Source organism: Cinclus cinclus, chromosome 7 (genome assembly GCF_963662255.1).
Source record: "Cinclus cinclus chromosome 7, bCinCin1.1, whole genome shotgun sequence".
Classification (NCBI taxonomy): Eukaryota; Metazoa; Chordata; class Aves; order Passeriformes; family Cinclidae; genus Cinclus; species Cinclus cinclus.
In genome coordinates this window covers 22,429,190-22,454,755 of record NC_085052.1, presented here as the reverse complement: position 1 = coordinate 22,454,755, position 25,566 = coordinate 22,429,190, and the positions used below count along the sequence as shown (strand labels likewise).

Genomic DNA, 25,566 nt, shown 5'->3' with positions numbered 1-25,566 from the left:
ACCCTGCAAGTGAAGACTTGGCTGAAAATCTGAAAAGCCTCATCATATATCCAGCCACATGTGCATGGCTAAAACACCTGCAGGTAGTTGTTTTAAGGCATAGAGATGTCTAGCATGTGTATGGATTTCCGCCCCATAATCTGTGCAGGTTTAGCTACAGCCACGGGGAGAAATTACCTAGAGATTCCCTGCTTGTACTAACATATTTGGTTCCAGCACAGTATTTCTAACCTACACATCAGAGAAACCCTTCCATAAACTGATTGAAAAAATCTTTTCTATTAAGCTTATGAGACTTGGGAATGGACAAAGAAACAAGAGTCAGATATCTTTTTTATTATGAAATAATATAATAGCATTTGAAAAAAAATAGATCTCATAAATCATACATTTGATAAATTTATGCATTTATCGAAATTTATAACAATTCATAAATTTAGGCAGTTCAAAGTACCTACAAGTTGGTATTAAATAGTTTGCTTTGAAAGTTTAGAAAATTATTTCAAACCCATGAAGATAAAACAGTAAGAAAACAAGTAAAAATTTCAGGTAAGGAATGTGCTACTTAACCATTCATATTTTGGGTTTTGCTTTTCATGTCATTCTTTGCTCCATCACCATACTTAAAAAATACTTCCAATGAATGGTAGTTTGAACTTCACAGATCAGAACTTGCTCTTCTACCTTCACTTATTTGAAAGCATTTTGTGAAGAAGGTCCCATTAACATTCAGTGTTCTAAGAATAATTCTGTTTTAATGTTAAACAACTCATATTACATAAGCTACAGTAGTTACATAGATTTTAAAACTCAGTTCCCTACTGCCAAGACCTGATTTTAGGAATCAGATGCTCTTTGCCTTCCCAAATTCTCTAAATTAGACTGAAGTGTTGCACAACTTTTTAACCTATCTTAAAAACTGGCATCTTGTAAAACTGCTGCAGAATAGCTCTACATTTGCTCTCTCACATACATTACGAACAAATCCTGAACGACTCTCAAAACTTCAGAGCAGCAGCATCAGGGCTTGCCCTTTCCTGCCTGTGCTACTGAAAAACAGAACAACAGAGCAAGACTCAACTCCCTGGTAGTTCACACTGTAGCTCCTTCAGGTGGTACGTTCATAAAAAAAATAAAAAAATATATATAGATATTCATTAGATCCTAAATATTAATCTGTTAAAAAAAATCCTGCCCCCACTCAGGATGAACAATTTGAGGTTACAAGTGCATTCCTGCTTGTGAAAGAAGCATTCCTTTCCCTACACACATCTTCCACTCAGTGCAGTCCCAGGTACCCTATCAACCACAGCAAGCTGGCATCTATTCTCACTGACAAAGTCACTTCTAGAACTGTTTGAAATTTTCTTTTTACTCTGCAAAACATACCATTATTTTCATTATTTATTTATTTGCTAAACTGCAGTCTATGTTTTAGCTTCTTGTTGGAACAACTTCTGCCTGAATTCCTGAGTTATGGTTCCTACATCTCCTAAATGAATGCCATCTCCAAACCTCACAAACTATTTTAACTTGTTATTTTTATCCAGAAATTTCATCTGAAGGGCTATCTTTTCTAAACATGCAGAGAACATGAAAAAAAAAAAAAACCCAAACAAACTTTGATTAAGGGTTGGCAGGATAAAAGAATTAACAGACATTAACATGTCAAACTCGCTCTCCTTTGTGGCATCTCCTGATGTTCTAATTCTTCTCATAATATTCTCATGATGTTCTGTTTTGTTCTCTATTTACATTCTCTTTTGAATAAAGCTACTATACTCCTTTATAACAAACAGAATTTCCAACACAAAAAAAATAAATTTAGCTGACAGCTTCTCTTTCACTTTATCACTGAACTCATCCTGGTAAAGGAATTAATTGTTATACCGACAGTGGAACAAAAATGAAGAAGAAACAGCAGCAAAGGCACACCTTCAGCTACCCTCCACACTACTACTACCATTACCATACTACTAGCACCAGATTACAGGGCAGAGGTAAACTTTATCTCCATAATTATCAGCTGAGTGGATGTCTACATATCTCCTTTTTACCTTACTGTAATTTCACCTGGTATTTCTTTTTCTTGACATATCACGTACTCTGCATCAGTAATGGCTGGCATTTGACAGCACCAAATTGCTTCTGAATGATGCAATAGCTTATATTTAATCTATTTATTCTAAGTTGCTCTCTTTTTTGCTCCCATGAAATTTATCATTCACTACCTTTAAGACAGTTCACAATCCATAAAATGAATTAATTATGTGGATTTGGGAGGGATAGTAGGGTGCATTTGGTTTGTTTGGTGTATGTGGAGGGGGTGCTTGCCAACCTCTTGGCTTTAAGACAAATTCCAATTCTTCCATTGGGGTCCAAGAGATTATTTCCACAGAGCCCACACCTTTTATTTAATGGAAACAAAATTTACTGTTAAGCCTGGCTGCTCCCACTCGCAAAACAGCAACAAAAAAACAAACAACACAAAACAACAAACAAAACAAACAAACAAAAATTAACACAACACAAACAAACAAAAACAAACAAAAAACCCCAAACATGCAGATGCTGCCTCTCTCCTGAGAGGAAAGGTAGAGCTGGGATAGATGCAGTTTTTCCAAGCACAGCTGAATGGAGCTACTACAACCTCTGTTCCTGGAGTGGTGGGTGCAGAGGAAGCCGAGTTAGTGTGGAGAAATCCAGCACTGAATTGGTTGGTGTGGTAGCCTTGCAATCCTGGTACACGCCTATGCTAACTCCTCTCAGGCAAGAGGGAACACTAATTTAGTTCTCTATTAGGTGTGAGAAGCCATGTCTAGTAGCAGAAACAATTTTGAAAGAGGCAACTTGGGCCATGTGCTCTTTCCACTCTATGTGGCCTGACACTGAGCAAAAGTAAAAAAACAAATCAGAGACTGCAGTCTTGTTTGGTCTTTAAGTAGACATCAGAAGGTTGCCTGCAGTCCCCTCTGTAAGCATTCCTCTGACAGGACTCGTATTCACCAGCCTTACATTTTTTCAGCCTACTGTGCTAAATATCATCATTGCAATTGGAGGCATTCTAACAGAACTGCAATACAAATCTGCTTCACTGGAGAAGCAAAGCCTACGCTTCCTTAGGTTTTATAACACAGTGCTTAGTACAAATTCACTGAATTTTCCCAATGCTTCACTATGTGATTTTAGGAGTCTATCTTCCCCAGTGGCACACAAGTACTAAAATTGCACTACATTACATTTTGCTCTCAGTGGGTGGGAAAGTGAATACTCAATGGGTTATTTTCCATTCTTTATTTCAGTTTTATGCAGCCACAGGTGGGGGGTCTTTCAGGTGGCTGCCTAGGTTTACTAAGCACTTTAGAGTTATAGACAAAAAGGGTCTTACAAAACATATCAGGCTTGTCAATCACAGAGTAAAAGAAATTCATTCTGTGTAAATAGAAACAATTTTCAAGACATCTCAGACCGGAAAATGTAATACAACGAATATCAACAAAAAAAAAAAAAAAAGGATCAGCCATTCTCTGTTTGGTAAGGGGCATAAAACAATTGCACTTGTTTGTACTTATTATTTATCTCTCTGTCTCCTCCCTTTCCTCTCCCCAGGCGGGATCTCTCTGCTTAAGAGCACACAAAGTTAGTGAAGGATGTCAGAGGGATTCCTATAATTTATTTTTCTTACAATGAGGTTATTAACAGACCACCACAAAAAAAATCAGAAAACAGGAAGAAAAGGAAATCATCAACTGTTATAGTTTGGGTTTGCCGGTAAATATATTTAAAACTGGCAAACCCAAACTATAACATCAACCTACTAGTCATTTGCTTTCAGAGCTCCGCAAGGAACTTTGATCAGTAAATATATCATTAGATCATGAATACAGAAATTCACATCCAGTAAAAAGTTTATAGCTTTCTCTTCTTGCATAAGATCACGCAATGAAATCCTACAAAGTTACCCCCATTCTTTCCTGAAATCATATTTTAAAAAGGACCCTTCACCCACTTCTAGCACAGCGCACACTCTGAACAATGGAATGTGAAATACATTGCATCGTTTTGGCTGTTCACAGCTGAAAGAGACGTAGATGTTACAGCGAGATGTGCAGGCTATAAAGAGCAAACACACAAGGGGATAAAATAGTTTCACTGCTGTTATGCAGATGGCTGCCCTTCTGACTGTGGAGGAAATTTCTTCCCTCCCCCATTTTTTAAAGCAGGCTTCTACATGGGTATTAGTGCTTTTTCAGATGACACCCACATCCTCTTCATTCAGGTCAGCAACACCAACTACAGGGCAGTGGCCAAAGTCACGTAAGTATTCCATCCACCCTATCCTGCTAAAAAGTCTAAATTCTCAGAGAAACACAGCTCAAAATGGAATGGGCACATTATTTTAATCACGAGAAATATTAGAACAGTGAACAATATTCGGATGCAGTACTACTTTCTGTGTGCATGTCATTTTCTCAATAGAAGGCTCAGCTATTTAAAAACTGAGATGTACTAACTTAAAAATAAAATTATATGTCCCATATGTTCAAAGGGTTATATCTGTGCATCTCAAAGAAGTAGTAGCCAAACAGACAAATTAGTTTTCATAAATAATGATCCTTGTCTGTAAAATACTTTGTGACCTTACAGTAACATCTCAGATGATATCAAGCAATTTTATCTGCAAAAGCTAGAGTCTCTTGAAAATTTCTACAAAAAATACATTAAATATAACAATGAAAATTTACATTTTCATTACAGAGTTTAATTTTAATGAGAAAACATCATCTTTCACATTTCCAACATTTGCTACACAGACCTTTAGCATGGGGCAGATATTTACTGCCTCTGGAATTAAAACATGCTCCTATGAAAAAAAATATTCAAATGGAGCATGCACCATAAAATTTTTTTTCTCTCTTTTTTTTTAGCCAATAATATAAAGCTTTATCCTGTCTGTGCCACAGAACAGTACAGGCTGTATGGAATATATCAACACGTGTCTATATGTTATTAAAAACAGTAAATTCCCGTTTAAACAAGGGCTACAATCTGTGCACTAAACACTCATTAATGGTTATGAATCAAAAAAAAAAAAAAAAAGGTGGGGGGGACTTGCAGCAGGTGTGCATATCTATGAATTTCAATACATTGTAAAGCTGTCTGTAGCCAACAGCTTCACCATTTGGCCTTTCTGAGCTTGGAGACAGGCAATTTTTCATGATTTTACTATTTCTGGCCAAACAAAAAGTTTTTAATTAAATATACCACATGATTCCAGATGTTTGTTTATTTGTTCCAATGAGGCCATAAAAATGCCTGAATGATAAAATTGGAGGACTCCTGCAAAAACACGCTAGACTAGAGTGCTAGCTAAACATGGGGATCTCTCAGGAGACACTATTTGCACAGCACTGGTGTGCTTTGAACCCAATTTCTTTGGAAGAGTTGTAATACTGTGGCTGATGACTGGAATTCTTTATTGCAAAAAAAATTTATAAGGCCAAGTGGCAAGTTTACTAAAATATTTTTAATTACCAGTTGTATATGCACTGCATCATTAGCTCTCCAACATATCCAAAGATTTTGGGTAGGCTTATGGGTTTGGATCCCAAGTTTCCACTTATAGAAGCCAGTGTTTTCTATATATTTCTGCCACTTTTTAGTCATCCTGCTTGAGCATTCTTATGGGTTCTTATTGCCAGCATGAAAAAATGAGCTATGCTGTGAAATATCAGACACTCTCTAGTCTACCAAAAATATGAAGTTACGGTTTTTTTCCTCATTAATCACATTCCCTCTGATGTGACACTTGTATGAGTGACTTGGGCCTAGACTGCTAGTTTTGGCAAATACGGAAAAAGCTACAATGAAAAAGCTCAGAATGACAAAAATATGGAAAATGGTCAGGTCTTCAACAGTCAGATTGGGGAACATGCACCGTGGAAAAATGAAAGCCTCTATAAAACTTGGAGAAAACCCCTGACAATTATGAAACTTTGCCTAAGTCTTAGACTACTAAGTCCCATTAGATACAGAGTAAGAATTTTGTGCTCAACATCTAAGATATTTAATAATATTTTAATCTGAATTTGATTAACCACTTAATTACTCTATTTTTCTCTTTTAAAATTTTCTTGCAGAGAAACACACATTTTATTCCCACAGAGACATAGCACATCAGGAAGTGATCCTCTTAGAACTAACTTCTGGTCAGCTCAATCACATCCCTTGGGTTCAGTTTCAAACCACAGAACACAGAGAAGGCTCACAAATTAAAATACGTTGTCGTTTAAAACCAAATCTTAACTTTTCTGGCCATCAAGAAAGACTTTACACAAAACTGCAAGTCAGTTTATATATCATCCCCACCTCATTTAACCCAACCTACTTTCACATGACTAGTTGCTCCCATCACTGCAATATACAAAAAGATAACAATACACTTCTATGCTGGAGTTTTAATAATCTGCAGTACCCTGATTCAAATCCAACATTCCTTGTATACACAGACAAAAAATTGTTGACCCTGTAAGTGACAAGAATATGAATCCAATGACCAGAAAATTTATTTCTTGAACCATATTAGTCAAGGTCACATTCAAATCCAACTACAATTCATTCCACATTTAGCAAAGTCATTGTGCTGTACAGAGAAACATGAAGATGCTGGAAGAAATTGTCACTACTGAGCAAGTGAGGCAAATTGGTCCACCAGCAGCACAGCTATTGGTGGCAGTTCTATTCCAGTAAACAAACAAAACAGGGCTCAGGAAAGGGACTACATGAGACCCTCCTTAACCTGTTCTTTCATGACTGCCCAGCAACAAACACTCCACAGTGGAGACGATCACATGTGCGGGCATTGGACTTCTCAGCTCCACTGAAAGGCAAAATTTTTGATTGTGTGTCACAAAACCAGGAGAGATACCTAATGCATTTGCAGGCTTGGCAAATACTAATACAGATGGGCTTCTGTTCTCAGCTAGATGCATTTTACAGGAGTACGCTTCCCCAAGGAAGTGTGCCTTCTAGCATTTCCCCTCACCTGCTTTGTTCCACTCATTCCTTCTACCTGTTCTCCCCACTAAGCAAACATATCAGAAACACTGAGAAAGCAGTGAACTGGAATCCACCTTGGAAGGGAAAAATCATGGTCAGAGCTCAGAAACCAGGTGCACCACTGAGTAAATAGAAATGAGTCAGTACCATTCCCCTCATCTGGAGTAAGGTTTGGGCTGTCTATGGGCACCAGCAGGAGCCATCCAGCAAGGAGAGAAGCCTGCTCTGTTTTTCTCCTAGCTGCACCAGAATTCTTTAAGTTTCTGACATTACCTTCTCACACATCTCCACAAGTCACCTCAGACGGATTTTTTTTCTTTCACATCCCCTTAACTAAAGGGAACTAAGACCAGAAAACAGAATCTTTTTACAACCAAGTCTTCTCTCACACTGATACTCATCTATACCATCACTTTGCTTTCCATGCTTCTCCCATGTGTCTTCAGCTTTCATTAAAGTCTGTTTTCCAAACTAAAAACCAAGGAACTAGAACCCAGTTTCTCACTTCATACAGGCAAACCACATGGGATTTTTCTTTTTTTTTTTATAACAAACTCCTTATTTTAGCTTTCTCCCAGAGTGTCAAAAGAAGAGGATTTCCACCCATTCCCCTTGAGGCTAAGTCATAACCACATCACATCTCACTGTTGGGACATATTTTCTGGCACTAATAGGAAATGTCACAGCTTACTTTTGAGTGTTGCTTCCCTGGAAAATATGATCTTGTCTGTTCCATGCTATTGAGAACTTTTTTTGTTTGTTTATTTTAAGGTTATTCATCTCATGATGAGAAGATCCTGGCCTAAGAAGTCTTCTGTCTAGGACATACCACAATATAATGCAGGTTACAAATGATGGTATTTTCAAAGGACAATTTATACAAAACAGTAAAGAAAATATCTCACTATTCACAGCATCTTAGCCTGATACAGAACTTTCACACTGTTCATCTGCTTGCAATTTTCTTATTCATCTTACTCTTAATCATTATCTTATATATATGGAGATATATATATATATAGAGTGTATCCATATATATATATATATATACATCTGATATATATATATATATGGATACACTTCAGTAACTGAATGATAAAGTACTAACCATAGGATTTTTTGGGTTTGGGGTTTTTTGACAGAATACAGTGAGCTGCCTTATGCATATACACAGAAAAATCAATTGACAAGCATAAAGTGCAGTTCACACTAAGAAAACTAACTAATTATGATAAGTTGCTACATAAATTGCTTTGCAACTTCCCCAGCAATCAGTTTTGAACTCTAAATAAGCCTCTGGCTTGAAAACATGAGTACCTAACAACTGTGTCAATAACAACAACAAAGATGACCGCAAGGATAATATAAACAGGATCTCTTTCTGGAAGTAAGTTTTATGTAAACCAATTTCCTTTTCTTTTTGTGTCTGTGATTTAAAGACACCATGGCTTTTCACAATGCATGCGTAAAATAAGAACATTGTGTATCAATGTTTATTATTAACAGGCACATGTTAATTTTATAATTTTACTTCAACTATTTTAAAGTGTTATATTAAAACTCTAGGCTAAGTACTGGAAGGATTGATAGACATTTTCAGTTCTATACGAATCTAAGAATATACATAAAGTATGATCAGACTGAGCAAATTGAGACAGAACTGGTAAATCCTTGGAGGATAACCACTTTAACTACTATTCCCTCTGGCTCTCCAAAATTTCTGCTTTTTTCCCCTCAACACCAAATTTTGAAAGTAGCAGATGTCCTTTGACATGTACTGAATTGTGAATTCCTGCCTAACTGGATGGCTAAACCCTTGTTGTGCATTCCTGCCCACTTTTATCTTGATCTAGTACTTATCTACACTCCTACAAAGCTACTAGCTGCTGTTCAGTGTGGCATGCCCTAACAATCTCAGAAGGAATTCTGTATAACCATAGCAGTCATTAGTGAAGATTGACTGTGCTGAATACTCTGAGTACCATAGCACAGTGGAGCAATCACAGAAGAAGGAAACGTTGAAAGTTCAGGTGTCTCTCTGACAGATTATGTGCCTACATATCATTGCTTGCTTAAGAAAGTGAAAGTTTGGAAAGATCTTAATTCCAAAAGAATCTTTCAGCACAACTCTGTTAGACAAAGAGAAATTGAGAGCAAAAGGAACCTCTCATTTCCTTTGTTCAAAAAGGCTCTACAAAATTACCTTTAGAAGGTTAGTAAGAAGCTTAAAAATATTTTGTTCTTGGATTTCTGGGCATGGGAATTGAATGCAGTGGATGGCTTTCAAGATCAGAACATAAAACAAGCAAAAACACCTATCAGTTGATTGAGACATATTGGCAGAATAAATACCAGTTTTTCATTCGGACACTCATCATTCAAACACAAGGCAATGTAATGACTGCATGTACCAGAACGCTTGGATAATTGACCGTATGGACCCAAAACAGGACAGTGGATTTGTTCAGAAAGTTTTTACAAGTCATAATAGATTAACGCTATTAAACCTTGGCCTAAATCCAAGCTAAGGTTCTAAAAACTACTTACATAAATACAGGCTTAGTTTTTAATGGAAACTGCTTCTTCTTCCTTTTATCAGTAAGCTATGGGGTAGACTTACCACTGGTTTTTCCCAGAAACAAGAGAGCAAGAAAAGGAGGAGTTATCTGTAAATTGTTACTGGAAACCAAATGGCTATGGCAAATTAATGTTTCCAAGTAAATCAGATAATAGACTGTTATTTTATAACTGTTTTTACAAAAGGCATCCAATACATGTTTTTGTATGGGAAAAACAGATTTTCATTATGTCCATGATTTAGTGATATTTCTTCTGAAGATATAGAATGATAAATTACTATTTTCCCCATCAATTGGAAAGCACTGATCTTTTTAGAAGGAAATTTGAGTTTGAATGCTTACACATAAAGGCACATCCTTAGCAAGGATGCCATTATAAAATAACCAAATATACAGCCTGAGTGGGGTGAAGGATGAGGGGCCTTTTTCCACATACCAGACAAATTATCCTTACAAACACATTATTATGACTTGAAAATTTCTTTTTCATCAGCATCAACTATGTTAAGAATTAAAGTTTCTATTTTAAGCTATGTACCCAGTTAAGAAATTATCAGTAGGGAACAGAAGGGTACCTGGGCCACATATACAAACCACTCTAAAAAAATTATGTAAGCCCAAACATTTTTGGGCCAATTTCTTCTAAAAGCTGCTACATTTCATCACTTTTGTATATTGGGAGCATGGTCATTTCTATTTAAAAACATTAAGTAACTGTTCTGTTTGGGTTTTTTTCCCCTTAAAGGTAGATCTGAAAAAGCAGACAGGAATATGGGGTGTATATATATTATTTCACCAGAAAATTTGAAAGCTAGAACAATACAAGCAACATACAGAATATAGAAACAAAAGAAGCACTTTGTATGACAGGAGGCTGTGTCTTCGAACAGACTTCTTTTAACTAGGTAAGAGAACTGCACAAACTTCACACAAATAAATCACTGTGTTCTAAATCCATATAAAGTGAAATACCAAAGCCTATAATAAAGACCAAGAAAAGACCCTTAGAAGTTTGAGATCACTGTTTTAGAATCAAAACAAAAATACAGCTATAAAATTACCACTTTGGAAGTCTTGTCTTACAGGATAGCAATTCGGCCACATAAAGAATCAAGTCACATTGTTGTCAGGTGCCCAAAATCTAAATAGAAGGCCTTTAGATTTTTCACTGAAAAATATGATCACTGGGACTGAGGCAAGGTTCATCTTAGAAAAGTGGATCTAAGCAACACTGCAATAAAAGGGAAAACAACTTTCCCAAGATGGGGGGAAATTTTCTAAAGCTTAAAAATGTGATGCGATATTTATTTCTCTCTCCACGTACTTATATACTCAAGAATCATGACACTTGATATAATATTTGCAGTGATCATTCCATGTAATTCCATGCTGACATCATACTATCACATGCTGTTTCTGTGGGCTTTGAAAGGGAGAGTAAGATTTTCACCATTCCTGAAACTGTCTGTACAAAATATGGAGTCAGTCTAAAGGACTGGATCCTGACTGGAAATTATATACTGCATGCATGAACACAAAAGCTGTAAGACACATGGTGCAACCCACACATACTTAAATGTTTTTGTTCTCCCTGTAAAAAATCATAGCTAAACAGAGTGAGAAATGTCCAAGTGAAAATGTACCAATCAAACACATCCAGCTTGCTTCTGCTCCCCCTCCCAGTCGCCCAAAAATCAATTTACAGCTGTACCAAACCATTTGCCAGACTTCAGGATTCTGGTAAACAAGTTTCTCCAGGGACAAATAACACTCAAAAACTTACAGCATTCTTCATTCCAGTATGCATTGAAAACCACCAATATTTACATATGCAACAGCTGATTCAAAATTCTACTTACAACACTGAAAGCATTCAGTGCAGAAAAAAACTGAAGATATTCAGAACCTAAAATAGCATGCTTAAGTATTTCATTCTTTCCTGCAGATTTTTATATTGACTGCAATTAATCTTTTATGGGCTTGTGAACTTCAAAATTTTTCTTTGCATAAAAGAAGTTGATTGAGTTAATGGGCCTTGCCAGCAGGTTGTTCTAAGCTTGGAACTGGTTCTTCCAACACCTGGAATTTTGGAAAGTGCCCTTAATTATTTCCTTGTGAATATGTGTGTATATATACACACCCAAACATATATATACTACTTATCAAATCATGTTAACAATGTCTCTTTAAGGACCAATTTTACCCTTTCTTTGGATGACACTCTCTTCTCTATTCCCTGTATTTATAACTGTGCTTAATCATAAAGAAATTTGCAGCAGATTTAGCATGCAGAGCAGAATATTTCTGGGAAGAGTAAAGACAGAAGTAATAAAAATTATGCGAACTGCTAAAGGTAGAAAGTTGATGATTTGGGGAATATAATTTTCCCCTTTCACAGCAAGGGGGCAAGCATTCTGAAACCCTGGTGAGGACAGAGGGTACTTAGAGCCTGGCAAGCTCCTGCTCTGAACAAACACCTGCTGGGTGTGCCTGCAACACCTACTGCAGCCACACAACTGCTGTGCTGCAAGAGGAGTCAGTCAATCATGAAGCACATGACTTTTGATGCTCAACACCACTGGCATTTCTTTTGTCAAGTTAGATTAAAAAATCAGCCATGGAGCCACACTTTCAATAAATTACCACCTAAATATATAAAAGAAAATCTGAAGATACCTGGCTTTTAAGGGTACTTTTAAAGTATTTTTAGAGCACTTGGGTATTTTTCAAGATTCTGTCATTCTATTTATTGTGTTAGTAGACCCCAGCCATTTAATCCACCCCAGAAATCCATCCTCAAGGGCAACATGCTTATCTGAAAATCAAAGCTACTTATCTTGGAAACAGGGGGAACAGGGAGGATGGAGATGAAGGGCACTGGGTTGCAGGTTTTTTGAGGGGGAAAGGTTTTTTTAACTCTCTGAAGTCCAGGTGTGTGTTCCAATTCAGGATTTTGATTGGTCCTTTCTCTTTAAAAAAAAGTATCGGCTTCTACACGAGCTCAGTGCTGGGAAATGCACCCACAGCACTTCTAGGACATCTGATTTCCAGGGCACCATAGCAATCTGCACCAAGGACAGATGTAGCTTCATACTCATCCTCAGCTCTAGCACAACAGTGATTCAGGTTGCAACAAATGAAGTTCTAATCAGCTGCTTTCCTCATCCTTCACACCTAAATCACAGATCCTTCTTCAGGTGCATTACCTGCCCAATTCTTTCAGAAGGTTTCAATCAATATGGAATTCTACTAAAGCTGTTTCCATCCTCTGTAGTGCTGCAGAATTTGAACATACATCAAAATTAAGCTACCATCAATTCATAAATATAAGTCTGGTTTTGATCCTGTATCCAAAACAAAACCTGTGCCTACACAAATTATTTACATGATCCATGGGTAGTGTAGGAAATTAATAAGAGGATTGTTGCTCTGGTTTTAAGCTGAAACAACACTGCAAGCATTTTTACAAATTTCTCCTTTTAAAAAAAAGTGAAAAGCTTGGAATGCACCCTTCCTGATTGCTTCAAATTTTTCACCCGTTCCCTGAATTTTTTGTTTCCTAGGTATGCAGAAGGAATTTGTGAATTTGCCCAAGGTGCTTTTTTAAGTTCTAACGATTAATGAAAAAGGAAATTGAAGACTGATCCACCTTTAATGTTGAAAAACATAGAAGAATCCCTTTTTATTGCAATGAAAATGTGTTAATATTTCAAAATTACAGTCCTAACTTTCTAAACTGCTAAAAAGCTCCCACTTTAAAAATATTATAAAGTTTACAAATTCTCTCAAAATCACCAATGCTGCATGTAATCATCTACTTACCAATGTTTAAGTACTCTAATCTCTTTACATTTTTCTCTCTCTCTCTCTCACACACAAAAATCACTGAGCACTATTATCCATAGATTTATTTGCTTTCCCAGTAGACTACCTGTAAATCCTATTTAATATAAGTTAAAATCTGTAGTCTTGACAGGTTTGTTTTTCTCATATAGTGCTTGAAAGGCATGCTGATCTCAGTAAAGTGAAAAGCAGCAGCAAGTAATACAGAGATGGCCCGAGAGCAAAGCTCAGCACCCTGCAGCAGCTCGTACCAACAAAGCACAGCTCGCACCTCGGTGGTTGGTGAGGTCCCTGGATCCGGGGGGCAGAGGTGTGTAGTGCATCTCTGGAGAGGCAGAGGCAGCAGCACTGGAGGCCTGTGTGACAAAACAAACTCTGTCAGTGCTCTGAGAGGAGGGCGCTGACCCGGCAAGGAGGATGCACCTGCAGGAGGAGTGCTGATGTGGTTACAGGTGCATGGAGTTACCAGCCATGAAGGATTAATTTGTTTTTGTTAAGGCTGCTTGAGATTCCTCAAGGTTAAGGTACTCACCAGAGTTTACACAGTGACATTAGGTATCATTACTAAATGAATATTTTCATACAGCTGACAGCTTAAAAAATATTACTGTCTTTGTCAGGAAACCTTTAGGCGAAGTTAAAAATTTTCTTCTTGGTGAAACAAATTAATATTTACCTAAAGGAAGTTATGAGTGAGTTCACATGAAAGAAAGACAGAAAATTGAAAGTTGGGCTAAGATACTGCACTTTTTAAATCTTAAAAAACAAACAAACAAACAAACAAACAAACATACAAAAAAATCCCAAATTATTTTTTTCATTCCGCTGTCCTGTGAACTAAATGAAGGGTCTGTTAAAAATTATAGTGCTTACAAGGCAAAAATAAAAGTGTACAACTATACAGAATTGTTAACAATAAACACTTAAAACCCACAGCAGAAGTCTAATAAAAGAAATAAGCAACCAAGAGGACTTGCTCAGAACCCTTAAAAGCAAAATGTTATGGGAAAAGAAGCCCAAATCTTTCTCCATAATAAGTCTCAAGATCCTATGATTACAATTTTAAAAGACTAGACTGAAGAACTATGGTTTACAATAAACTAATCTTCATTCCATTGGATGTTTCAGTTGAAGGAATTATATATAAAAAAACATAAAGTTAGAACAAGCCACATTTACCATCTTGCTTTTTAGTTACAGAACAGCAGTGTCACATTGATAGAAGAAGATGTGAAAATAAAGGACTGTGTTGGTGAACATGAATCATTGTCAGTTTTTAAAGTTCTGTTTAACTTAGACAGGCTGGTGACGCGATAGTGATATTTCCAGTTTCAGACACAGAGTTTGCTCTAAAGTATTTACAACCTACCCATTTCAACAGACATAAAAAAATGATGTGCTAAATAGAAGACACAAAGGACAGCATTCACTGAAAGTTACATGATAATTTCTAATTGAAAAAATCAGGCAAATAAAGAGAAAAATACAAAAGCGAAAATTTTCTTGAATCTCGATAATTCACTAAAGGGAGTCTTGAGAAAATAATTGCTATCTTCTGTGCAGTTTGTTCCCTAATGATATATTGACTTCTGAGCTGCAAAAGTCAATCAAAGGAATCCACCTCAATCTTAATTACTTATAATTAAATATATCCTCAAAATTTATGAACCCCCGGGTCTCCAATGTCTGGTTAATATAAAAGTATAAAATACAAATACAGTGTTTTGGGGAAGAAAAAGCATAAATACTCATTCAAATCTTAATTACCAGACCAAACCCGAGAACAATAATCAGAAATTCGTAACCATGGAAGTTAATCATGGTAATAGTTTGTTAAAGGCTGCAACTTAGAAATCTTCCTTGTTGTAGCTGTTGGACTCCTAAATGATAGCACATAAAATGTTCAGAGGTGACTGACTAGATCAGCATACCGAGATTTGCTTTTGGAGACCAGCCATCAATTTCTATGTCAGACCATAATAACAATCTCATTTTTGTCCCTAGGAAAATTCAGGTCACAACAGGAAGATGCATAATGCAAAAAAACAACGTCTTAATAGAACTTAACAGAGACAAGTTTGCCTAAACAGCAAGGGCACTGCTTATTGGATATGATTAAAAACAGAGAATATCCTGCCTCCGCTGACTCACCAGTGATGAGAAACCCTTTTCTGGGAACCTCCTGCTCAGAGATGTATTGCTACAGACAAAGCTCTCACCTTCAGCCAGAATGAATAACATCTTGATTTTGGTGAACTGCAAATCTGCAGCTCAATCTGCCCTGGACTATCAATTATCGGAAATCTCTCTGGTGACCAATATGAGCCAAGGGCACAGAACATGTAAGAGGGTGAGATAGAAACCCCTTACACCCAGCTATGTGATATTTGAAACTAATTCTGAGAACAGGCATCTATTCACAACTACATGTTTCCTTTGGGTTGAGTAGTTCTGGGTAAGAAAAGGAGAAAAACGTCACAATTTGACATCAGACTTCATCCTTGTAAATCACAAAAAAAGGTGGAAGAATAAGTGGTCTCATACTGTACACTCTAGATGTTATCTGCCTATTCAAGTGTACTTATTTGGGACTCTGGTAACAGTGAAGGTTTCTCTTTGGTACTTTTAATCTCAATTTGGACTGTTGACAGCTTGATGATAGCTTTTCCTAAAATTACTGGAAGAGACTTTGCCATTTCAGCAATATACCACTGAGTGAGCAAAATTCAAGAGCTTCTAAAAAGGATATTGGAGTGAAGGGGCAATTTAGCTTTATTTCCAATTTTAGGAAATGCAAGAACAGAAGGGTTTGTTTATTGGTGTTTTTCTGTTATTTTATGTACAGTATATAATTCCCTGTCAAATATAGAAAAGTTTTCATTACCTTTGAGGTAAGCATTCAGTTAGAGCAACTTTAATTCTATGGAATATCATCCTGGGTTAGGATTGTTTTGCACAAACACTGGCTCAATTTCCAAATCACGTTTCTGAATAAGCCTGTACACCAGCAGAAAGAGAACTATTTGTTTCCCCTACCACATACTGACATTTGGCCCTAAGCTATTTTCCAAAGACATTTGTATAGATTGCATTACTCTTAATATTCACAAGAATATTGTGACAGTGACAGCATTGACATGTGAGAGTTATGTCTTCAAGTATTGGTGACATATGCATCAGAAGTTCTTCTTGCAGTGGAAAGTAACTATACTTACAAATAGCTTTGAGGAAAGCTGTTTAAACTGGATGGTAGCTTCAATTTTATAGGAACAGGTCACAAAATAACTCAGTAAAGAAATTCTAATGGTATTATTACAGAAGAAGCTTGTAGTTTTGCAAACCTTGAAGTCATCCATGTTTTGCAGTATTTCATAGTACGTGGTTTAAGACTTGCAAGACAAATAAAGTTAGACTACTCACAGCCTCCTGTTATGCATATAACCAAACATTTGCTAAAGGGAGGTACCTCTCTTCATATTAACCTGAGTGTTTTGTTCAAATTGTTTTATTTGATACTAAATGGACTGTAAAAAGAGCACCAGATTTGTAAAGCATGTTCATCAAAATTACAGACACTGTAGAAGATGAAGCAGGAAGAAACAGAACCAAGCAAAAAAAACCCCTGCAACAAAATACCAAAAACTAAATTTTTGAGAGCAACACTACACCAAATCTTTAACTATTCAATCCTAGAGAATGGTCAGGTAAGAACAACTTTATTTGTAACGTATTTGCTTTTCTATGAACTTAGGAACTATAGAGCCAGTGGGGAAAAAAACAGATGAAGCATGAAAGAAAGGATAAAGAGACCAGAAAATATGCAAAATATGCTCCTGAGTGGAGCACTCCATATGGCAGAGTACATCTGGGCTGGCTCTCCCCTCGCAAGCTGGGAGCTCAGCCAGAGGGTTCAAATGGGCTGGCTGGAGTTTGTCACCCACCTCAAAACACGGGGACGTTCCGGAAAACCAAGAGGTGGCACAGCATCCCTACCAGGAAAGGAGGCTGTTCTTGATGGAATTTGGTGGGATTTCCCAATTTCCTTGCTCCACAGCCAAGCAGACTTAGCCATGAGTTAGCAGTTGTCTTTGCTAAACCTCCAGCAAAAATTACAGTCACTTTAATGAACAAGAAAAAAAATGACCCATTTAGAAAAAAATTGTCAGCCACACACCAACAACCAACTAGCTCTCAAGAGTGGAGGAATCTAATTAGACTAAAAAAAATAACAAACAAACAAAAACCAACTAATTTTTTTAATCCCTGAATTCCACTTTACAAGGAATAAAAAATGCAATACGTGGAGTGCTAGTAAGGGAACATCGTGTAGTATCAGGACATACTGTACATCTGCTGCATAAAAACAAATTTGTAGAGACCAATGATTCAAAAATAAAAATGTTGTGCTATTTTTGGCAACCACACAAGTTCCTTCAAATATTTCAGCTGCTGAAGGAAGTAAAGGAGGAACTCAGACAAGCCAATCCTCTTTGAATCATGATTTGAGAAAGTAAATTTTAAATTACTCTGCTATCCAAATTACATCTCTCTACTAGACATTTCATTTTTATATTTCTAAACACAGGAATAAACAAAAAACCCACTTCTGACACTTTAAATTATAATCAATAATACAAGTATTTCAGCTATAATAAAGAGTATGACTTTGACCTTAGAAAATATTAATTCCAGATATTTTAGCAGTTTATTTTCATATGTGATGCTACTAACACAGTAGCCAAATTGTTGTAGTATTGGGACAACAAGTAGAACAGTGATCTTATATTTTGGTTGGCCTTCCAATTTCAATAACCTTTAACAAGAAAGGAAAGTGAATTTTTCTCATTTAACAGAAGTAGCAGAGCTTAAGAATCAAAGCGTTTCAAATTCAAAGCGTTCCCTTATTCCCTTATAAGAGAGATTATCACTTCTCACTTGAATTTACTTTACCTTTTGGTGGTTTTCACTTCATGTTAAATTGCAAGGTTGAAAGCAGAGATCAAAAATGCAAATGAACATCAGATAATTCTTATGCATTTAGCCTTAATTGAGTGTAATCGATATGTCTGGTGTGCAGCCAAATTCAACTATTGTGAAAAGCACCTAATGTATGGACATTATTTTTGGACTACTGAATGCCAGAAAATAATGAGCTGGCATTCAGCTTTGGTGAATCAGCCCTTGAATTTTCATCTAAGAGCAGTTTTGAATTATTACTGAAGATAAGGTGTAAATGTGCAAGGGAATTTTATCCATGTTTCTCCCATGAATCATAAATGAGGAAAAAAATTACAGTCTAAATTGCACTTAAAAGGAATAAAGTCTTTTCATGTCATACATGATTTATCAAAATGATCTCATTTTAAGAGTACTGTGGTGTATCTTGATTAATAACATTAGTAAGCATGATGAATGGCCTCTTTAATGGTAACACGGAATTTATTGGCAAAATCCCTACTTCTACCAAAAAAGGTGGGAAGTAAAACCCACAGCAGTTAGTAACTTGCAGAAACAGCTTAAGCAAACTCTCTGCTATGCATTTTGCATCTACATATCCTTGGAAATCCCTAATTTGAGTTTATTCTCACACTTGTTTGGAAACAAGTAACAGGTATTACCTAATGATGCAGCTCTAGCCACTACAAAAGTCACTTACAGTTCTCTGCAAAAGAAGCTGAACTCTGCATGTACTGTAAGAGGATGTAGTGTATTAAGGTCTTTCAAGAACATTGGTCCCATCCCCTTATGACCTTTTTCAATATCCTCTTCATTTTGCCTTAATATCCTAAATGCTTCCCTTCTTCCATTACTCCATCTTACCCTCCCCCCCTCCTCCCTTTTTAAGCCTGCTCCAGCCTGCCCTAACTAATTTCCTTTTGGGCTGACAGATCAGAGGCCTTCCTACCACTGTTCCTTTTAGACCTGTGAAGCCCTCCTCGTAATCCTGCTGCTTGTCCACAATTAATCTTTCCAGTTGCCACATTATTAACACTACCACCCACAGACAGAGGATGCTTGAGCACGGCTGGACACTCGCTCCCCACTGGAGCATCAAAGTTGTCAATCACACACTGGTCAGAAAGTTGCCTGCTGTCAACATCAGAGGATTTCATACTCTCCTACCCACTGATCAAACATTTTTCTTCAGAAGATTAATTCCAAGTCCCCACCCATTTCCTCCCATATCCTCTTTCCCTTTTAGGTTTACTCAATGATCCATCTTCTGTATGGAAAAGGAAGCAGTGTATAATAGAAATCCTTTCAAAACAAAAGTTCAGCAAAACTAAATTTAAATCCCAGCTGTTATCAACCTCTCCCCCACCCTCCTCCCCCCCCACCCCGTGCAAGTTAAACACCTTAAAGAGCTTGGATTAGACCTAGTCACAAATGCCTTTCTTTGATCAAAGGCTCCAAGACTTTACACAAATATAATCACAAGGCAATGACTGCATCTAAGGAGCCTGAATTGATTTGTTCTACTGTAACATATAGCATACAAAAACACCCGTTAGGCTTTTTGACTTGCAAGGCCGTTCTTTTTCAACTTGTATCACTCAAAAGCCAAGAATTTTAGCATCTCCATAATATTTTTTCAAGGTCATTAGCTAAAAAGTGAACTTCTCGAGCAGTATTTGCCTTCTCTTTTTAAAAACTGCAACTCAGCTACTTACACTTAAAAGCAGAAGGGTACAAGAGAGTCTTCAGCTCAGATTCAGTTTAATGAGTTGAAGGGAAGTAACTATTACCATCTCTGCCTAATCCTATGCCACATTCTAACAAATTCATTTTTTAAAAATAAAACCTTACTGCTCAAGTGGCTCAGTATCTTTCATTATGGTAATTAGCAGACCCTGTCCCTAAAGGAGCACTTTAACATGCTAGCCACACAACAGTGATTGAAAACAGTACCCATTAACATAATCCAGCAAGCAATCTATTCACTGTAAAACATGTTAGGTTTTAAGTAAGAATAAATTCATTTCAAATCACACTACAAAGTAAACTCGAAGTTGCTCAAAATACTCATCCCTAAAATAGATTTTTTAATGGTTTTTTTTTCACCTCTTAGGTTTCTACTAATGAAAATCCAGAACTCAACAAAAGACCCCCAGAAGCACAAAACAATAAAGAAAAATGTGCTGGCCTTGAATCCTAATCTGAGATTGGGAAAGTAAATCCAAACAATTAATATACATTCTACCTTACATTTCTCTGTCAGCATCTTTACCTCCATATTCTGAGAGCACACAGGCTACCTTCTTTTCATTTACACTACGCAGGATTCATTGGGCTCACACACTAGTAAAGTAAAGGCTAAGGACAAAGCAAACCACAAACAAGTCTGTCATACCCCAAACCACTAAACTCTGTGACTGTTGCGGGAGAATTATGAATTGTCATCTTTGATGTTCCATGCGAAGCGAACCACAGCTGAATTTTGAGATGCTAGGAGATGCTTACCTTTTTCTAAGTTCCCACCTCACCAACACCCAAACACGACATTTATTGAATTTCACTCATTGCCCAACAGTTCTGAAGGAGTGAAACAGAAACATGGAGTTCCTAGAGACTACAGCATCAACAGCAGGTGCCAAAAGCATAGGTAAGTCAGTATGAAGGGAATTACTGACAATGTACTAGATTCCAAGTTTCCTTCAGTCATTCCCTGCAATGTTTTTCGACCAATTACATCAATTACAAAACATAGCAGTAGTGGGGTAATGACCAAGATTCCTGCTATGCTATGGCATAGCAACAGTATATAATCTTCATACAAACACCCATGAGGAACTCAAATACACATTACATATGATACTGTAACTCAGAACTTTTCATAGCCCTTTATTCTGAACCAAAGTAACTCAGAAATTCCCCACCTTCCTTTGCCGATCTGACACCTATAGGTTCTTCATAAACAAAGACAAAATCATCAAGCTAAGTTGTTCTTTTAGATAGGAACTTCCAAGACTGTTCCATAAATTAAATCAGCAATGTAATAACATCACTTGCAAGCACATTCAGTGGTAATCAGAGGAATGCAGAACCGTGTATACATTTCACAGGCCAGCATAGTTATTTGCAATGCTGGAGTACTTATTTTGCTTTGCTATTCATTCTGATACCTTCTGCTTGCCTCAGTTTTTTTAGGAAGCCTGAAAAATGTTGCAAAGAAACGAAAGCTAGATCCTACAAAGTTTAAGGTAACAGTACTTTAATGATTGTTGCTAAGTTGTCCTTACTTAACAGGCACAGGAATTGAGAAATTGGAAAGTTAAAAATGCTTTCAAGGCATCTTCATTCTGTCATGTGGGAATAGAAGCGAACAGCAGTTCCAACCTCTTGTCAGTCTGTTCAGTCAGCAGAAGGGGGTGCTGCAGTGTAACCTATTTAAAATGCAAATAGAGTAACTTTTGTAACAGCAGATTAAAACTAGCGTTTTATTCACTTGGCATACCCACAGCATGCTGAATGCTGGAATCAGACTTGTCACTGCACACCGCAGGTTATTAATAGAGCTCAGAATGGTGTTACTAAATCTGCAAGTTAAAAGCAAATAAACAAAAAATGGATTTATCTGTGGTATTTGTTCTCCTGGAGAATTCAGCAAGGCCTGCCTCACACTGCACACTTGTTTATCCAAGATCACTGAGGCTCAATTTTGTTGCTTTTTTCTCTTTTTTTCTTTAATTATTTGATTGACAGCCACTTACCACAGCCAGAGATCCTGGGATACGTGATCTATAACACTAACATTATAGAGAAAACCACATTTTTTTTCAACCTGGACAAATACATCCATACACAGGAAGGACTTCATGGTGCACAACTGCTACTCTCTAATAAGCCTTTCTGGACTCTCGTGAACTACCACCACATGAAAACACACAAAGCTAAAGGGTTCAGCAGAACCAAATCAACACATTGTGCTATGGCTTTACACTTCATCTTCCCACAATGTCAGGTGTTAGGGCAGGCGCATGGGTTTCCCCCCTGTATTCAAGCCAATTCCTCTGTTCTTCATCTCCATCTCTCAGAGATTCATCAAAAATGCGATTTAATTACATCTCCTCCCCTCCTCCCCCTCCCAAAAAAGAGTGTAAACATGACTCCTTTTTATCTCCTGATACATCTGGACAAGTAGACAATGTGCTAAAACAAAATAAATCTGCCCTGACAGTCACATCAAAGGGTTCAGCTAGGGGCTTGCAGCTACTTAAGGCACAGGAATGTTGTTGCTAAGCATCGCTCTACAACCTATCAGTCCCTTAAAGAAGAGCTTTTTTCTTTCAGAGGGAGATGAGGAAAGCTGGAGAGTGGGAACCAGACTGCAAAGGGAGATTGGGGATTTTGGAGGATTTTAAAGCTTAAAGTGAATTGTGTGAAGAAAAGGGGGTTTGTTTTGTTTTGTTTTGCCTCTTGACATACAGTCCACATTTGGGGGGGTGGAGGGGGGGAAGGAAAGCAGATTGTTGATGAAACATCTTGTGAATTATCCTTTGGGATAAAACCAAGAAAAATCTTTGATATCCTTGTTCAAATCCCTGTACTTACTGTAGGTTTGAATTAGAAAGATTGTGACCAAAAGCAATAGGGCTGGGATACCAAGCCTGTTAAAATTATATTTTGAAATGCATCCCGTGCCCTGCCTTTCTGTCAAGCGCTTGATAAATATGTGCATGTTCCTGAAGAGGTGAAGCCCGGAACAATGTCCATATCCAATAAGCATGGTCTACAGAGAAAGGAAACTTTTGATACATATGCCCATAACACAATTTGATGCCCAATTTACTAGTGAAAACTGTTCCCTTTAGGGAGAAGGTTCACTGTAATCTTCAGTCTTCCACACCGTGCCTTGCCGGACTTGATTTAAATGTTTAGTGTTTAAACCTCCAAAGGAAGGTAAAACCATGCTAAAACCAGGCTTGGGACTCTACTCATTCAAAACACACCCACAATTAAATGGACAGCAGGAAATTCAAATTATGCTCCCACTCAAAGACATAGAAACATATCCAAGGCAGACAGACAATCCAGCCTGCAAAGTATAAAACACACTAAGTTTCAAAGCTTAATTATCCTGAAGGTAAGCTAAGAAAATCAGTAGTTTGGTCACAGCAACACTGAGGTGTTAACATATCTTTGGCTTTTAAAAACAGCTTTAGAAATCCTCCTTCCTTTTTAAAAATTAAACAAAGAAAACATGAAACAGACTCATTCTACATGCAGGGTAACTATCAAGAACATGAACAATTACTGAGTCCATGATATTACACAAATAAATAACACTTAGCATTATCTTCAGCACTACCATATTTATTAAACAGTGACTGAGGGCAGCAGTAACCATTTTTATTGTCCCATACAGCTCTTATTTTCTAATTAAACAGAAGGTTATTTCCACTGCCAATGCAGCCATTTATCTTATTTGAGTGTTACATAATATTTTTTGCCAGCCGAGCCTGACTATAAAGTGTTCTGTGTGGTGAACTGTAGCCCAACTTGCTTTCCTGTTTGGTAATCATAGAAATGGGCCATTTTGTGCTGTGTTAATAAATAAACTTTTTGCAATTTCTCCTAAAACATGATAAAGCTTATACTTTGTACTTCCCTCTAGCTTCAATACAAGGGCAATGAGGTGTATTATTAAAGATATAGGTCAAGCAAACCTGATGATTTCAATCCTGTGGGGTGCTTTAGAAACTATTGTCATATTACGGCAATCATTCTACTGTTCCTAATTATTCCTCTTGGTTGCCTCACATTTCAAGTGATTTCTCTCACACTTATGTCAAAATTTATAAGCTACTCCCTGTAACAACACTACATTATTTCCTCACTTGTTAGGGTAATATAGGACAGAAACTAGGAGAATGCTTTAATCTAGCTGACAAGGATAATGTAGTCTAGAAATGTAATAAACTTTGCATTCTACTACAAAGTTGTGGTTTTTCTCCCTACCATGAAACATTTCATATAGATAGACATCTTAGAAAAACTAATTGCTACAATAACTTGCATATCCTCTTATCTGAGTTGCTTTTATCAGGAAAAAGGTATCAGCATTAAAGTGTTCACTCCAATAGCTTGTGCATTCTCCTTATTCCCATAATTGCTATTCTGCGACATTCTGTTGACTGTACTGTAAAACTACATGCTGCTGAAGGAAACCTATTTCCAAGAAATCTGTGCATCACCCTAACAGTGCAAAACATTTGTAATTAACAGGCTGGGCTTTAACGGCGCTGTAACACATCTCGGGCTGACTGGCACAAAATTTTATTTGCACTAAGTAGCTTGAGACTGGGAAAACATAAAATCAACTTTATGTGATAGCTCCATGTTCTATAGTGGGGTTTTTTGTGGGTTTTTTTTCAGGATTTCAGAATGTAAGGAAAGCTGCCAGTGGAAAAGGTAGTCTAATGAAACACGTGAATTTTAAAGCTGGTGTGGGTACTGCTTACTGTGGGAGCTAACCTATTTCCTTCAGAACATCCTCGAGGTTACAAAATTATGGTACTGTCCTCCCCTACACCCACAGAAACAAACAAACAAAACAAAAATCCCCAATAAACAAAATACAACACAATTCCAGTTATAAAATGCCATATGAGTAACTCAAACATTATATCCATACTAATATTTTGAGGGATAATTTTGGTGAATTTGTTTGTACTGGCAATGGTAAACTTCACATGGTTTGAGGTGTGTGGGTGGGGAGGGATCAAGAGGCAGAAACAATATCTTTCACTTCTGGATCCCAATTAGAAGAACTGGAGTCCCCGCCATGGCCTGGGAGCTGCCAGGGTGAACTATTCATGCATTTGCAAAGTGAGATTTCCCTCTTCGGTGGTGACTTCTGTGCCACACAGAAGACCCAGCAGTAGGAAAGACACCCTTTGTCTCTTTTGACTTTTTAGCTACCATCTCTCAATGTGCAAAACTGTCTTGAAAGCTGATGGTTTTGTAAGTGTTTCTATGTTCAGATTTGTTTCCACAGTGGACAGCCACAAGAAATTAATGACACAGCCACATTTAAAAATATTAAATAAAGAACATTTAGGCCTTACCTTATGACTTCAGAATA

The 25,566-nt window shown here is 37.1% G+C and overlaps 1 protein-coding gene across 1 annotated transcript in view; it reads right to left on the bottom strand.

Annotated features, from left to right (window-relative positions):
- The window catches only part of LRMDA (leucine rich melanocyte differentiation associated), a 613,171-nt gene that overhangs the window by 82,129 nt on the left and 505,476 nt on the right, over window positions 1-25,566 (bottom strand). Inside the window, exon 6 of the mRNA XM_062496685.1 lies at window positions 13,753-13,837. Within this exon, the coding sequence (XP_062352669.1) occupies window positions 13,753-13,837 (85 nt within the window). The remainder of the gene's footprint in view (window positions 1-13,752; window positions 13,838-25,566) is intronic.